General features: G+C 46.6%; 1 protein-coding gene and 1 long non-coding RNA gene across 2 annotated transcripts in view; one reads left to right on the top strand and one right to left on the bottom strand.

Moving 5' to 3' along the window:
- Positions 1–14787, bottom strand: part of LOC118916283 (uncharacterized) — a 60819-nt gene that overhangs the window by 18643 nt on the left and 27389 nt on the right. The window lies entirely within an intron of this gene.
- Positions 4133–11959, top strand: GPX7 (glutathione peroxidase 7). The gene is made up of 3 exons (XM_036893133.2): positions 4133–4345; positions 9755–10016; positions 11291–11959. The coding sequence occupies exons 1-3, from the start codon at positions 4211–4213 to the stop codon at positions 11452–11454; spliced, it is 561 nt and encodes a 186-aa protein (XP_036749028.1). The 5' UTR covers positions 4133–4210; the 3' UTR covers positions 11455–11959.

The raw sequence follows: 14787 nt of genomic DNA on the forward strand, positions 1-14787 counted from the left end.
TCTTTGCTCATATGCCACTTTCTCAGTCAGGCTTCCTGATTATTAAATTAAAATTGCAGTCCTTTCCTACCCCACCACTACATTGTCTATCCCTCTCCCCTGCTTATCACCATGTAAGGTACTACATGTTTCATATTGTAAATTGTAGTTATTATCCTTTTCCCCCCACTAGAAGGTAAATTCAAGAATTTTTGTCTGTCTTATTAACTAGTGTATTCCTAACCTTTGATATAGTGTCTTATAGTAGGTGCTCAACAATTTATTGAATGAGAAAAACATTATAAGTATTCTAAATACCCATAAAAATCTTCTTTGACACACAAAAAACAAATAACCCAATTAAAAAATGGGCGAAGGATGTGAACAGACACTTCTTAAAGAAGAAATTCAGATGGGCAACAGGCATATGAAAAGATGCTCCACATCACTAATCATCAGGGAAATGCAAATTAAAACCACAATGAGGTATCACCTCATACCAGTTAGCATGGCCACCATCCAAAAGACAAGAAACAACAAATGCTGGAGAGGATGTGGAAAAGGGGAAACTATCCTACACTGTTGGTGGGAATGTATATTGGTTCAAAAAACTAAAATTAGAAATACCACTTGACCCGGTAATTCCACTCCTAGGAATTTACCCGAAGAAAACAAGATGCCTGATTCAAAAAGAAATATGCACCCCTATATTTATCGCAGCACTGTTTACAATAGCCAAGATATGGAAGCAACCTACATGTCCATCAATTGATGAATGGATAAAAAAGACGTGGTACATAGACACAATGGAATATTATTCAGCTATAAGAACAAATCCTACCATTTGCAACAACATGGATGGAGCTAGAGGGTATTATGCTCAGTGAAATAAGCCAGGTGGAGAAAGACAAGTACCAAATGATTTCACTCATTTGTGGAGTGTAAAAACAAAGCAAAACTGAAGGAACAAAACAGCAGCAGACTCACAGACTCCAAGAAGGGACTAGCAGTTACCAAAGGGAAGGCACTGGGAAGGGTGGGTGGGGAGGGAGAAGGGAATTAAGGGGCATTTGGCAATCACAACATAGATAGGTCTCTGGCAAGGCAGTATAGCATGGAGAAGACAAGTAATGACTCTGTAGCATCTTACTACACTGATAGACAGTGACTGCACAGGGAGGTGAGGACTTGATAATATGGGTGAATGCTGAAACCACATTGTTGGTCATGTGAAACCCTCATAAGACTGTATATCAATGATACTTTAATAAAAATATTCTTTGAGCTTATTATGGAAAAGAGGAATAGGGAAATCCAGGAGTGAGTCATCTACCCTTCCAGGTGCTCAGCTGAGAATTGTGTGTGTTTCCCTCCCATTTGTGTAGATAGACCACCTGGAAATAACTGTCCTCTTTCAGAAACACCAGAAATTTATAGTGGACTGAAAATAAAATGACACTGATGGCTAAAATCGACAGCATCTCCTATCAGATTCTAACATAGACAAGTGATAAAAATTAACAGAAGGTTTAAGAAAAATGAATAGTTACTGAGTAGGTAGTGTGTGCCAGGGGACACAAAGATGATTCAGATATACTCCTGCCTGCCCCCAAGGAGCTTACATTCTGGTGGGGAAGATAGCCATGGAAACAGTCAACCACAAATATTATCATCAATCCACTAACAGTAAAGTGTGCTAGGTATGAAGGCATCAGGGAGGAGGGAGCCAACAAGTGTAGTGGCAGAAGAGGGACAATTTCTGAGCTGGGTTCTGGAGCATGAACAGGGGAGGCGGATTGGGCCCAGGAGAGAAACTTACAAGTGAGAAATGTTTCACAGCTAACTTTTTTGTCCTTCTTAATAGAAGTACCTCACTACTTGGATTCTAACAGGAAATAGCTTGGGCAAGCTTGCAAAACTCGAGTCGTGGGGAGAAGAATTTGAGAACTCTTGGCTATTGGGACAGACAAGGAAACTCTGAGTGACAGGGACAGATGGCAGGAATGGAGATCAACATCTTCACAGGAGCAGAGCAGAGAGGCCCATTTAATGCCACAGGACCCATCACAGGCTACAGGCTCCCAAAGAGAAGGTGGAAGGAGGAGGAATGCCCGGAACACTTCGTATTTGTCTTGGCCCTTGTCTGGAGCTCTCCTTCCCGTTTTCCATCTCCCTTGACAATGTTGTCTGCTTCTGAAGAGAGAGGCCACCGTGGTAATGCAGAAAGATTCCGTGTTCTAAACCTGAAGGCCTGGGTTTGAATCTTATTAACTGTGATCTTGTGCCCAGCTTAGAGACTGAAGAGTGGCTTGGCATTCAAGACCCTTCTCCACCTGGCCCCAGTGACCCCACCAACCTTGGCTGTAACCCACCCCTTCTCACCCCAACAGCCAAGCACTTCTCTCAGGTTCTGTGCCTTCACAGACATTGCTCTCTCAGGCTGACATCTTTGCCCTCCCAAACTGGAGAATTCCCATTCCTCTTTGAAGGTATGACTCTAGCGTTACCACCTCCAGGAAGCTTTTCCTGACTGCTAGGTTAGCAACTGCCTGTGGGCATCAAAACCCCAGAGCTTCCTCTACTCCAGCACCTGGAGCACATCTACTCTTGCCCCTTCTTATCTGTTCTCTACAGAACAGCCAAATGAACAACATAGGACTCACTGCTTCTCCCTGATTTAAACAAACAAAAACTCATTTCTTGGCCATCTTTACTGTGGCCTACTCAGTTCTGTGTGACCTCACCCCTGCCTGCCTTTCTACATTTCCATCTCACTCTTTGTTCTCTCTACTCCAGCCAAACTTGCCTTGTTTCTCTATGCACCATATTTCTCTCTCCCTCAGGACCTTTGCACTTGTTTTCTTGCCTCAATCTGGCTAATTTCTACTTATTCTTCAGAGTTCAGCTAAGACCTTCCTTCCTCTAGGAAAACATCCTTGTCCTACCCCCACCCAAGCTAGCAAGTGGTACCTACCACAACTGTAATGTTAGAGCTATTCATGAATTATTTATTACCTATCTCCCCCTACATAGGGACCGTGCCGTCTTGTTCATTACTCTATAAAAGGCACCTATAGTAGAACCTGGCGTAGAACAGGAGTGCAAGAAGTGTTTGTTGAATGATTGTAGGAGTGCTTAGCTCTAACCATATTACATGAAATCTACAGTTTACCTGGCTTCTCATAGCAGCCTGTGAAGAACTAGTATAGCATCAGTACCCAGCACCATGCCTGACACTTAATGGGGCTCAGTAGGGCTTTTCTGAGTATGGGAGACACTGTGATGTGCTGCCCAGATCCCCTATCAGTGAAGACTTGGGACGCCAGCTACTGGGAGTGCTGTTAATTGAAAGCCTTCAACCATTAGCCCCTCTGAGGACAGGGCCACCTTGGCTCCTTTCCTGTGCCATACTACATCGCCCCACGTCCAATAAGCGACAAAGGCCACCCTAGCCATTTAAGTTCATCTGGGGACAACTCTGACGGGTGATTCTAGCTCGAGTCCCTGTTGGATCAGCCAAGACCCTCCTTGGGCCTGCATGGGGCTCTGGACTTCTGCTCACTCCTCTTCCCTCCCCTCCCTTCCACAGGTGTTGATCCCTCCGGTGTTGCCTGCACTGCAATCTCCACCTCAAAATCTGCTTCCCAAGAACCCAACCTTGAACAGGCCCCAGGTCTCCTCTTCCCCTCCTCCATGCTATCCCTTTCAGGGGGTGTTAATTCATTCACCTAAAGTTTGTAGGCAACACTCAGCTGATAAAGTGTTTCACACCCATTTTTCTATTACTCCTATGCTGTCTAGGCGTCTCAGGAAGGGAGGCTAGCCCCACTGAACAGATGGAGAAACCGAGGCCCAGAGAGGAGCGACCAGCATAAAGGCACAGCGCTCCTTAGAAACTGAGCCCTCAGATGCAGGTTTTCACCTCCCTTTCCGTGCCAATTACCCTGCATCCTGGAACAAAGGGGGAGTCTCCCTGAAGCAAATTCTGGATTCGGGGTTCAGAATCCTGAAACCGTGGCCGTGGGGTCCGGGAAGGGGCGCGGGGTCCAATGCTCCGTTGTGCAAATGGGGAGACTGAGGCCCAGAGCCTGGCGCTCCACCGCCGGGCGGAGGAGAAGGGGGCGCGTCCTGACTCCGGCCGCCCGGCGCCGCAGTCGCCTCCTCCCGCCCCCCACGCCGGGTCCCCCGCCTCGTTTTTGCCCTCACAACGCCGCCGCTTCTGAAGCGAGTCATGGTGGCTGCACTGGTGGCGGCGTGGCTGCTCCTGTCGGCCGCGGCCTGCGCGCAGCGGGAGCGGGACTTCTACGACTTCAAGGCGGTGAACATCCGGGGCAAGTTGGTGTCGCTGGAGAAGTACCGCGGGTCGGTGAGTGTTGCCCGCGGGGCCTCGGCGCGGCTCCGGCAGGGCCACATGGGGGGCATTCCGCGGCCCGGGACCTGCCGCGTGTGGCTCCGGTTGAGAGGTCTCCGGCTGCCCGGCAGCCCTGCCCCGGCTCCTCACCCCAACCCAGGAACTTACCTCGCGCGCGGCGCCCCCCGCCCCTGCGCTGAGTCTGTCCCGTGACTACGTGGCGCAGCCCCGGCGCGCGGTGAAACCCGAAACTCTCGCAGCTGGCGCAGATTTCCGTCCCGGCGAGTTGGGGCAGCAGGTCCGGACCTCCCCCAGAGGCTGGATACCCTGGCCCAGCCTTTGTCGTGCACGGGTGGAAAAAGTAACCCTTGCAGCCTGCGGCGTTGGTCGCCCCTATCCCATTTCCGCCTGGAACAGGGGGAGTTGGGGATACTGAGTTCAACGAGAACACTGTGAAAGGGAGAGTTCTCATTTTATGTCAGGGGGACCTTACACAGATCATCCTTAAGAAGACACCACGGTCCAGAGAAGGAATGTTTTTGCCCAGGGTCACACAGCGCTGGAAAGCAGAGTCTGGAGGAGAACTGTTAGACAGGAAAATAGATATGAGCGGGGTGGAGAGAGAATTAAGGCCAGTAAAGCCCACTGCAAGGGGCTCAGAGTTAACCAGTTAATACTAGAGAGCCAGAGAAGACCCAGAGTTAATGAATTAATCAGTTGAAGCTCAAAAGGTCAGCAGCAACTTGGCCTGGGAATATTTGAATATTCCCCAAATAAAGGAGGGTATCTCAGCATAGCCCATGTCTTTATTATGTTAATCATGCAGGCCCAGCTTTTTTTTTTTCCCAAACAGGCCCAGCTTATTTTTTTAACTTTACCTATATGCTGTTTTTTCTCCTTCAGCTCTAATCAAGTAATTTGCAACGTGGGCAACGAATTCAGCAACATAAACAGCTAAACAACATAGCCGTAAGCAACATAGTAAAAGGCAGGAAGGATTCCATCTTAAAGATAAGGTTGCATTTTAAAACCCAGAAGTTAAGATTCTTAACTTAATCTTTAGCAAACAGACGATAACTCAGCCCACCTTGGGGGCCCGGTAGGTAGTCTTATTTGATATGTTCCCAGACCAGGAAGCAACTATCCCAGGAGGGAATCAGAGCAGTAAATTTATTGTGCTAAGCTAATTTTGCAGAATTACCTGGAGGAATGATAAGAAACTTAATGTCTCATCAAAGATAAACATCTGGAGACCACTTAACAAGTCCATACCCCTAGCCCTTTGTCACCTTCCTGAAAAGTCCTTAAAAGGGGGAACCCCCAACCTTTCAGTGCACTCCTCTCAGGCTGCCTGCACTTTCTAAGTGCATAACCTTTTAACCTTAAACTTTCTCTCTTCAACCTTTCAGGGTGCATCTCCTCCCTGAGGTCGCCTGTACTTTTTCTCCATTTAAGTAACTTTAAATAAAACTTTTACTCTGTTTCACTACTGTGTCTGTGCCCTTCAATTCTTTGTTGTGGTGGGGACAAGAACCCAGGAAAATACACAACGCCCCCCTAACAGAACCGTCCATGATCTGCTCTTGGCAAATTCCTCAGATGGCAGTTCAGGCTAAGAAATGAGTCACCCAGGCTATCTGTGACCTCCCTTCCAAGAGGGAATCTCAGCTCAGAGAGGACTTCAGAGAGGAAGTGTGCCTGGGTGAGTGTATGAAATATGAGAGCCAAAGAAGAGCATTCCAGGCAAAAAGAACTGTCCATGCCAAGGCTCAGAAGCAAACTGCAGGAAAGGTACAGTGGAGGAATAGAGGGCACTTTAAACAGTTGTGCTCAAAATAGTATAAAGCACAAGGCTAGGAATTGTGGATGAGGCTAGAGAGGGTAGAGAGTGACCAAGAGGGGCCTTAGACACTGCATTCAGAGGCCTAGATATTGCACTGTGTGTAGTGAAGAGCCATCCAATTCCACTTCTCAAGATGGCCCTAGGGCCTTGGTATGGGAAGGCTGGGACTTGGGCTCTAACAGACAGGTGGACCCAGCATCTAGATTTGGATAGACCACACAAAAATGGCTATTAGCATTCTTATTCTGAGAGCAAGGCCATCCTAAGTGAATAAGGTACTTTCTAAATTTGAAATTCTCAATTATGCTGGAAGTCCTGGAGAAAGTAATTCTTTCCTGACTGTCCCCCACAGTATTGTGTCTTTCAAAGGAAATGACATTGTGAAATTGTCAGGAAATCCAATCCAGGGAGGTCTCCCTGCCCTCTAGGTGAAACTTCAACCCAGAAGAAGGTTCGTAACTCTGATCAGGAAAGAATTCATGCACAGGTCAAGTAGGTACAAGCAAAGAGTATTTTAATAAAGCAAAAGTACACACTCAGGGAAGGAGTACGGGCATGCTGGAAAGGTGAGCAGCATGGTGGGGTTTGGGTTGGGTGGGGTCTTATAGATAGTGTTTAAGCAGGATGGAACATTCATCCGGATTAATGGGGTTTACTTCGAATAGGAATGGGATTTCCTGGAAATAGGGTGACTCCCTCTTTTGGTCCTCAGAACTGTCATTATACCAAGGGGTGTGATTTTTAGTATACTAATGAGCATATAATGTATTTTGAGATGAAGTCAGGGTCAACTTCTCCTCCATGTTGGGACCAGTCTTGGCTGGCCTATTATCTATATATTCTTACTCCCCACATCCCAGGAGAACAGTGTATCGGAATGTTTAGGATGTAAACAAGCATTGAGACGAATATAAACACCAGCCAAAGTCAACAATAGCTGAAGTCCCCCTCCCTGCTCATGCCTGGCTCTCTGCCTACCTTGCACAGGCACCTTGCTCTGAACCAGCGTTTGGTGAGCCCCAGCAGGAACCTCATGCAGGACTCAGGGCAAAGAGCCAGTAAGAGCAGGACCCATTCCCATTCTGGCCTCTCCTTCCCTGTAGTGCAGCTTGCCAGAGAGCCCCAGGTCGAGCAGTTCTGCTGCTCATTAATTCATTATTTATAATTGAAAACCTACTGTATACTAAGTACTAGACTGGCCTTGGCAATACAGTGGGGAACAAAACAGACAAGTTCCCACTTCAACAGCGCTTATATGAGGTGGAGAGGAGAGAGATAATAAGGAACAGAGAAATGAAGAAAGCAATTCCTAGTAGTAATAAGTGCCAAGACAAAAATGGAACAATGTCTATTTATTTTCAGAAGTAAGGCATCCAGGATGTGAGGAAAAGAAATCCTAGAGAAAAAGTACCCAGAGAAGTAGTCCCAGGATTGTTTTAATTCTCCAGGTCACTGGTAAATCCTAAAAAGCATGGGAGCAAGAGGCCATGAAATCCATCAGAGAGAAATTGGAAAAAAAAAGAAAGAACAAAGTCATACAGCTACTAAGAAGTAGAGTGAGAATTTGAACCCAGGCAGTCCAGCTCCAAAGCCCCTGTCCTTAACTGCCAGGAACAGTGAGTCCAAGGAAGCTGTAAATGATGGGCTACGTGTTCACCCACGCCAGGTCTGAGACTTGGCTACTCTGGTCATTCATTCAACTGCAAATAGTTACTAGCTCATTCTGTGTCTTATACCACAATTTTTTTAATTGAAAAAAAAAAATTTACTGGCTCTCATCACATGCCTGGCACTGGGTCCAACCCTGGAGACACAGCCATGAGCAAGATAAATGGTTTATGCCCTGAAGCTAACTGGGAAGACAGTCATTTAGACCAGTGTTGAGAATGGATAACTGCGTGACTGTCTGGGAATGTGCTTGCCTGTACTTCAAGGTTATCCGTGTTTATATATATATATATATATAAATGTAAATTAACTGCGTGTATCTGGGTGTGGCTATTTTGGTCACTATGGTGATAAGCTTTGGGATTTCAGGCATGGAACTAGAAGCAAGATTTCCCTCTTTCTAAAAGAGTGGGTAAGCATAATGTAGGTTAAAAATAAGCAACCTTTATGCTCTCATTGCCCAGAGATCTAGCAGAAAAGAAAGAGGAAGACCCCTAACTGGGGAAGGGAGTTAAGGACCCCAGCTTCTCATCACCACAGGCATAGTAAGAAATATGCTGATGCTAGTGAGAGAGTTTGTTCTTACAGCCTGGAGTCCCAGGATCTGGGTCCTTCCTCATCTGGTGGAGGCAGGGTGAGGGAATTACAGCTCAGTTGTTCTCATCATGTAGCCCAGTAGTTCTCAACTAGGGATGACTTTGCTCCCCAGAGGACATCCCTCAATGTCTGGAGACATTTTTGATTGTTCAGACTAGGCACCTAGTGGGTAGAGGCCAGGGACGCCACTAAATATCCTACAATGAACAGGACAGCCCACTCACAGAATTATTGGCCCAAACTGTCAATAGTGCTGAGGTTGAGAAACCCTGTCTAGCTTAAGTAGTTTTTGCTTGTGCATGTCCAGTGCCCCAGGCCACCCCAGGAGGTGGCCCTTTTTATGGAGCCAGCTGGTATTATTACAGCTCCTCTAAAAGTGACCAGAGAGATAGGGCTAGGCTGCCCAGACATAGGCTAAGATTTAAAATCCTTCAATAATATATAACTAGAAGCTAAAAACATAGCATTGGTGCCAAAATTCTAACTGCAGTATTATAATCAAGTGCCATCACCTAAAGGCAATCAATAAATTTATATAAATTATTATAAGGTGATAAATTTAAGGATAAAAAATTAGGTTAAAAAATAGATTTTTAAAAAATTAGTGACTGAAGAAAGTGGTATTTGCTGTACAGGGAGAGGGAAAAAGGGATTGCTCTGGGGCTCTTGGGTCCTTTATCAAGAAAACCCATATCTGCTTAGGTACCCAAACAGGAGATTGTGTATGTATGCACACTTATTTATTCATTCAGCAGACACTGAGACTTTTCCATATGTCAGGCCCAGGAATGAAGTGGACATACCTCCTGCCCTCAATGAATTCACATTCTAGAAGGGAGACCAACACATACACAGGCAACTAGAGTGTAGTGTGATGAAAGCCAGCTAACTGAGCCAGAAATTGAACCCAGGTCTGCCTTTCTATTCCCCCAAATCACTTCCTGATATGAGCTCATCAGTGTATGTGCCTCTGTCTGTGAATGTGTTGTGTGTGTTCGTGGGCATGTATGGAGTGTGTTAACATATCTTTGTATCATGGGGCATGTGCATACCCATTTATGTGCACTGTATGCTTATTTTCATGAATGTTCATGTGTGTATATGCATGTATAAGCCCCTGTGTATTTGATTTCATTTGTGCCTGTGTGCATGTATTTGTGAGATCATTGCACACATTTACATATGTGTACATTGTGTTCTTGTATGTATAAGAGCATTAATTGTTGGGGGGTCACATGTGGCCATGTCATAGCACATATGAGTACATGCCTCTCACCAAGTTGTGTATGTGTCTGGGTTTTGTTTTTGCCATCCAGGTTTCCCTGGTGGTGAACGTGGCTAGTGAGTGCGGCTTCACAGACCAGCACTACCGGGCCTTGCAGCAGCTCCAGCGGGACCTGGGGCCCCACCACTTCAATGTACTTGCCTTCCCCTGCAACCAGTTTGGCCAGCAGGAGCCTGACAGCAATAAGGAGATTGAGAGCTTCGCCCGCCACACCTACAGTGTCTCTTTCCCCATGTTTAGCAAGGTTGCAGTCATCGGCACTGGTGCCCACCCTGCCTTCAAGTATCTGACACGTGAGTCCTGATCCTTTCCCCCACCTTCCCTCAGCTGGCTGAGGTCGTAGCTTCTTGGGCAACAGAAGCCACTGGCTAGCTGGGTGACCTGGGGCCCATTTCAGGTTCCTGCACGTGGGCTGATGGTCTGCTCCAGCATTAATCTTTGAGGATGAGCTGAGGGGTATTCCTGTTAAGAATATCTCTACCCCTGTGGCTTTGCAGTTTTCCCTCAGAGTCACCCCCACTGACTTGTCCAGGATCTGGTTTTCATATACAGTGGCTCCTAGAATGAAACTGCAGGTGCAGACAGGCACCACATGCCTGGAAAAGGCTGACCAAGACTGCTGACAGGCATCTCCTGGCCTGAGTTGGAGGCAAAGTCTGTAAGCCACAGGACGCAAACTTCTGAGCTAAAATACCAGATCTTATTATTTCAGAAATAGATCCCTTTTCCAGCCCCAGAGCCTCTGAACCACAAAATGGAGTCATGGGCCAAGCTTGTCCTATGGTCCTGTTTCCCCCCTCGGGCCCTTCTCTTCCTTTGGGGGCTCCATTTTACCCTCTCCCACTCCATGCTTCTGGCTGCCTTCACATCCCTCACTGCCGTCCCCAACCCATCCACCTGGGAGAGTAAATGAGAAACAACAGCAAACAAAAGGTCCCTTACTGAGGCAGATTTGATTTTTGCCCTGTGGGTCAGTCCTAATATTTGTTCCTTTTTCCTGTATGTTTTTATTAGTACCCTCCTACTTCCCATAGTTATAGATCAAACCCAGCCGTGCTTTAGAAATACCTGGAAAGCTCTTAAAAATGCATTAGCCTGAGGCCTACTGAAGCAGGGCCCAAGAATCTGTTTATTTTAAGCACATCCCAATCCCCACCCCCACCACAATGATTTCACATGCACCCAATCCATAGATTAACATTTGGAGACCATTAAGATTTCATTGGAGAATAGGGTGTAGACTATTTAGTTTATGGTCATTAATAAAGGAGGATCTGATACTGCTTTATTAACTTCACAGAATCCTAAAGCAGTAGTTCTCAACCTTGGCACCACATTGGAATCTCCTGGGCAGCTTTTGAAAAATACTAATGCCTGAGTCTTACCCGCAGAGATTCTGATGTAAGTGTTCTGGAGTGTGGACTGGCATCAGGATTTTAAAAGGCTCTCTAGTTAATTCTAACTAATAGAACCACTGCTTCAAGAGGAGGATGGACACTGATAGTGGAATTCCAGGGGAGAATACACAGGTACACACACTTTGCTCTCCTTCTTCCTTTTTCTCTAGAGACTTCTGGGAAGGAGCCTACATGGAACTTCTGGAAGTACCTAGTGACCCCAGATGGAAAAGTAGCAGGGGCTTGGGACTCAACCGTGTCAGTAGAGGAGATCAGGCCCCAGATCACAGCGCTTGTGAGGAAGCTCATCCTGAAGAAGCGGGAAGACTTATGACCATTTTTCCTCCTCCCCCACTGTCCCCTTCCCCCGACCTTGCATGGGTGACCAAAGCAAACTCAAATGGTGCTTCAGAGGGAGACTATTGACTCTCCTTCCTCCACTCTTACCCCACTTACACCGTCACTCCTGTGGGGGGGAAATTCTAGTATTTTGATTATTTGAATCTTAAAGGCATCCTATAGGAACTCCTGGCCAATGAGAGCTCTTGACCAATGAATCGCCAGCCAATAAGGACTTCTAGTCCAATAAAACATGTGGCAAATAACGGTATCAAACAACAATCTCCTACCTACGAAGAACTCTGTAAAATGGGGCCAGTTCCTACCTCACAGGGCTATTGTGAGGGTTAGGATAAAAGACTTGCGAAAGTGCCTAGAGCAGTGCCAGCTAACTAGGAGACATTTAATAAATGTTTTTTGCCTATAAACTAAACTGTGATCAATAAAAACTTGGACCCAACATGAATTTCCAGCCAGTGAGAATCCTGGTCAAACATTTATTTGTTGTTGTTCTTTTCCTCTATTGTTTGTTAATTACAAAAGTAATGCAAATGGAAAGGGAGGTGCCTCAAGATGGTGGAATAGGAAGGCAAGATGGAAACCCCCTCCCACACACATACAAAGGGAGCGACTAAAGCAAATACAACCAAGCCTGAAAACAAACTGAGGACTGCAGAACACACCACCTACACCTGGGGAAGAAGAGAAGACCACACAGAAAAGGATAAAGTGGCATAGCCACCGCCAAGTGGGGCTGCAGCCCTTCCCCCATCCCAGCCCACAGGCTCAGGCAGAAGAGGAAAGGAGTGGGGAAGGGATAAGTGCCCAGGAACTCTGCACATCTGACCCTGGAGATCTGCTCTGGAAACATGAGTCCACATTGTATTGGGTTCTGGTGATTAGCAAGACTGGACACCAGGGATGTTGGAACAGTCTGAGAGGCTGAGACTCCAGCTGCCTGTGGAGGACAGGCATGCCAAGACCCAACACAGAGGCAGCAGTTTGAAAGACAGTGGGAGGGGAGCCAGAAGGGTGAGGGTTGGACAGTGCTGTCCCTGCAGGAGAAAGAGCAGGTGGACCATACCTGCCTGGCATGTGGAGCACTCTCAGGAGTTCCAGGTACTCCATCCCCCTCGCTGGCAGCTTATTCCCGAGGCTCCTCCCTGAGCACCACCAATGCACCAGTCCACTTCACCCAGCAGCACTTGACGTTGCTGCTTGGCAAGGACAGGGAGACTTTCTCGGCTTTCATGGCCCTGATTCAGCTCAACTGGGGAGAAACCTGCATGAACCAGCTCCAAAAGCTCCTTTTTTCCCATGGGAGGCCTCAACTGCTGCTCGGGGGTGCCCGCAAGCAACTGCAGCAGCTGTGTGCCAGTGCAGTGTGACTAGCTGCATCCGCTGCCTGGCATAGCCTCCAACCACCCTACTTGCTACCCCCAACTAGTCCACGCACCCCTCCCCTAACCCTTCCTAACACACATGTTGCCACCACCACAGGCCCATCCACCATGTGACTCACTGCATAAGCACAACTATGCCCTCCCAACATGTGGCTTGCTGCCACTGCTGAGCATCCAGGGGTCTGAAACTGGGTGACTTGCCACCCCTGCAAGCCCATGCCACCTACCATTGTGCAATTCGCCCTGCAAGCAACCTACCCACCCACTAACCCAGCAGCCCTGCCATCGCTGTAGAGCAGGCAGAGGGCAGCCTACCCACAATGATCCCAGCAGAAACCACTGCTCTGATCACATAGGCCTGGCTGAGGCAAACCACCAGCTTCAATGGACTGAGATAAACCACTGCCAACAGACAGACATAAAGATGACCCCACACATTGCCTGCCAACAGCAACTCCAAAGCAAAGGAGAAGAGGGGACTGGAGAGTAGAGTCCTTGCTGGAGGTTAAAAAAATATTTTCTATTTACACACTTAGACACACAAACATACAGACTGAGATGCAATGACTACAGTTAGCAACACTTTTCACAAAAGAACATATACACAGACAGACAAACTGACACAAATATTCGAGTTACTAATATTCAATTGTCTTCTTTCTTTTTAGCTTCCTTGATTACAGATACCTTAAAATCTGGAGGCTTTTTAACTAGTTGAGCAGCACCTATTCTAAAAGGATTATATCGGGCTGCAGTTTCTCCAAAATTCTCTTCTTTTTCTGGAGTTAATCTTTCATCATAAGGGGAGGCAGAGGCCAGCATCACTCAAGGTTTTGTTACAGAGAGTAGCGGTGTCATCCATCTATTAGATAAGGTCTCTAACAATGTCAAAGTGTAAGGTGTCAAGGGACCATAGTCTTTGCAGGCAATCTTTAATTCTTTTAATAATTTATATGGGATGGGCTTCCAGGATACACTTTCATCATCAAATTCTCCAAAAATAATTGGGTAACACATAAATTCTGTGTCTCCTTCTAGTTCTGCTTGCTTTAAGGCAGCCCTTATTCCAGTAGGAGTCTTTTGATCAAATCTGTGCTGTTTAAGTTCTAAAACCTCCTTGATTAAATTCCACAATGCAAAGGCATCTGTAGGGACCTTCTCACATCCGTGGCTGGCATAATGTTTTCATTTCTTCTCCAACCTTCTGCCCGGTTGCAAGACTCACTGTGCCTTGGTCAGGAAACCAAGGACAACAATCTTGGACAAAATGTAATAATTTTGCTAATTGTCCGTTGGTGACTTACTCCTCTACCTACAAGCATATGCATTAAAACTTCAATAAAGAGTCCTCTTTCTTTAGACTCAGTATGGCCCATAGCTTCTGGATTCCTTGCCCTTTCTCACTTTGTCTCGTTGTACAAAGGGGTCTGCAGCACCCTGGCACAAGATCCTATCCGTCCCCGCAGACAATCTTACCTTTCGAGACCCACGTTAGGCACCAATTGCCAGAGTCCAGCTCCAGCGGGGCGGGTGTGAAGCCCAAAAGGATGAGACCGAGTCGGTGCATGGAGAGACAGGACACAGAGTCAGCTGGAGGTGGTCTCTCAACAAAGTGCTGATGACAGCTTTATTTATACCATTTTGCACAAGGATATGATTATTTTTTATTGTTCTGTTCATTAATTGGTATAGGCAGTTGATTAATAGGTATAGGCAAGCTTTTTTCTTTCTTCTTCTTTCTAATCTATTCATGGTTGGTCAAGTCTTAGACAGGTGATTGTTTTCTGTTCCTTGACCGAAACTTTCTTAGCAACGTGTACTCTTTTATGTTTTACGTTTCTATGTGACGCAGTTTCTAAGTAGTGCATGTGACCATAGGAGCGTGCACTATGTAGCAGTGACTATGGAGTCTATCAGCTCAGGGT

The sequence above is a fragment of the Manis pentadactyla genome, chromosome 4 (genome assembly GCF_030020395.1).
Source record: "Manis pentadactyla isolate mManPen7 chromosome 4, mManPen7.hap1, whole genome shotgun sequence".
Lineage (NCBI taxonomy): Eukaryota > Metazoa > Chordata > Mammalia > Pholidota > Manidae > Manis > Manis pentadactyla.

What these genes read in the sequence shown, in the direction of transcription:
- GPX7 (XM_036893133.2), top strand. Translation starts at nt 4,211, where the DNA reads ATGGTGGCTGCACTGGTGGCGGCGTGGCTGCTCCTGTCGGCCGCGGCC. An exon ending in TGGAGAAGTACCGCGGGTCG is followed by an intron (nt 4,346 to 9,754) that starts GTGAGTGTTGCC and finishes TTTGCCATCCAG; the next exon opens with GTTTCCCTGGTGGTGAACGT. An exon ending in TGCCTTCAAGTATCTGACAC is followed by an intron (nt 10,017 to 11,290) that starts GTGAGTCCTGAT and finishes CTTTTTCTCTAG; the next exon opens with AGACTTCTGGGAAGGAGCCT.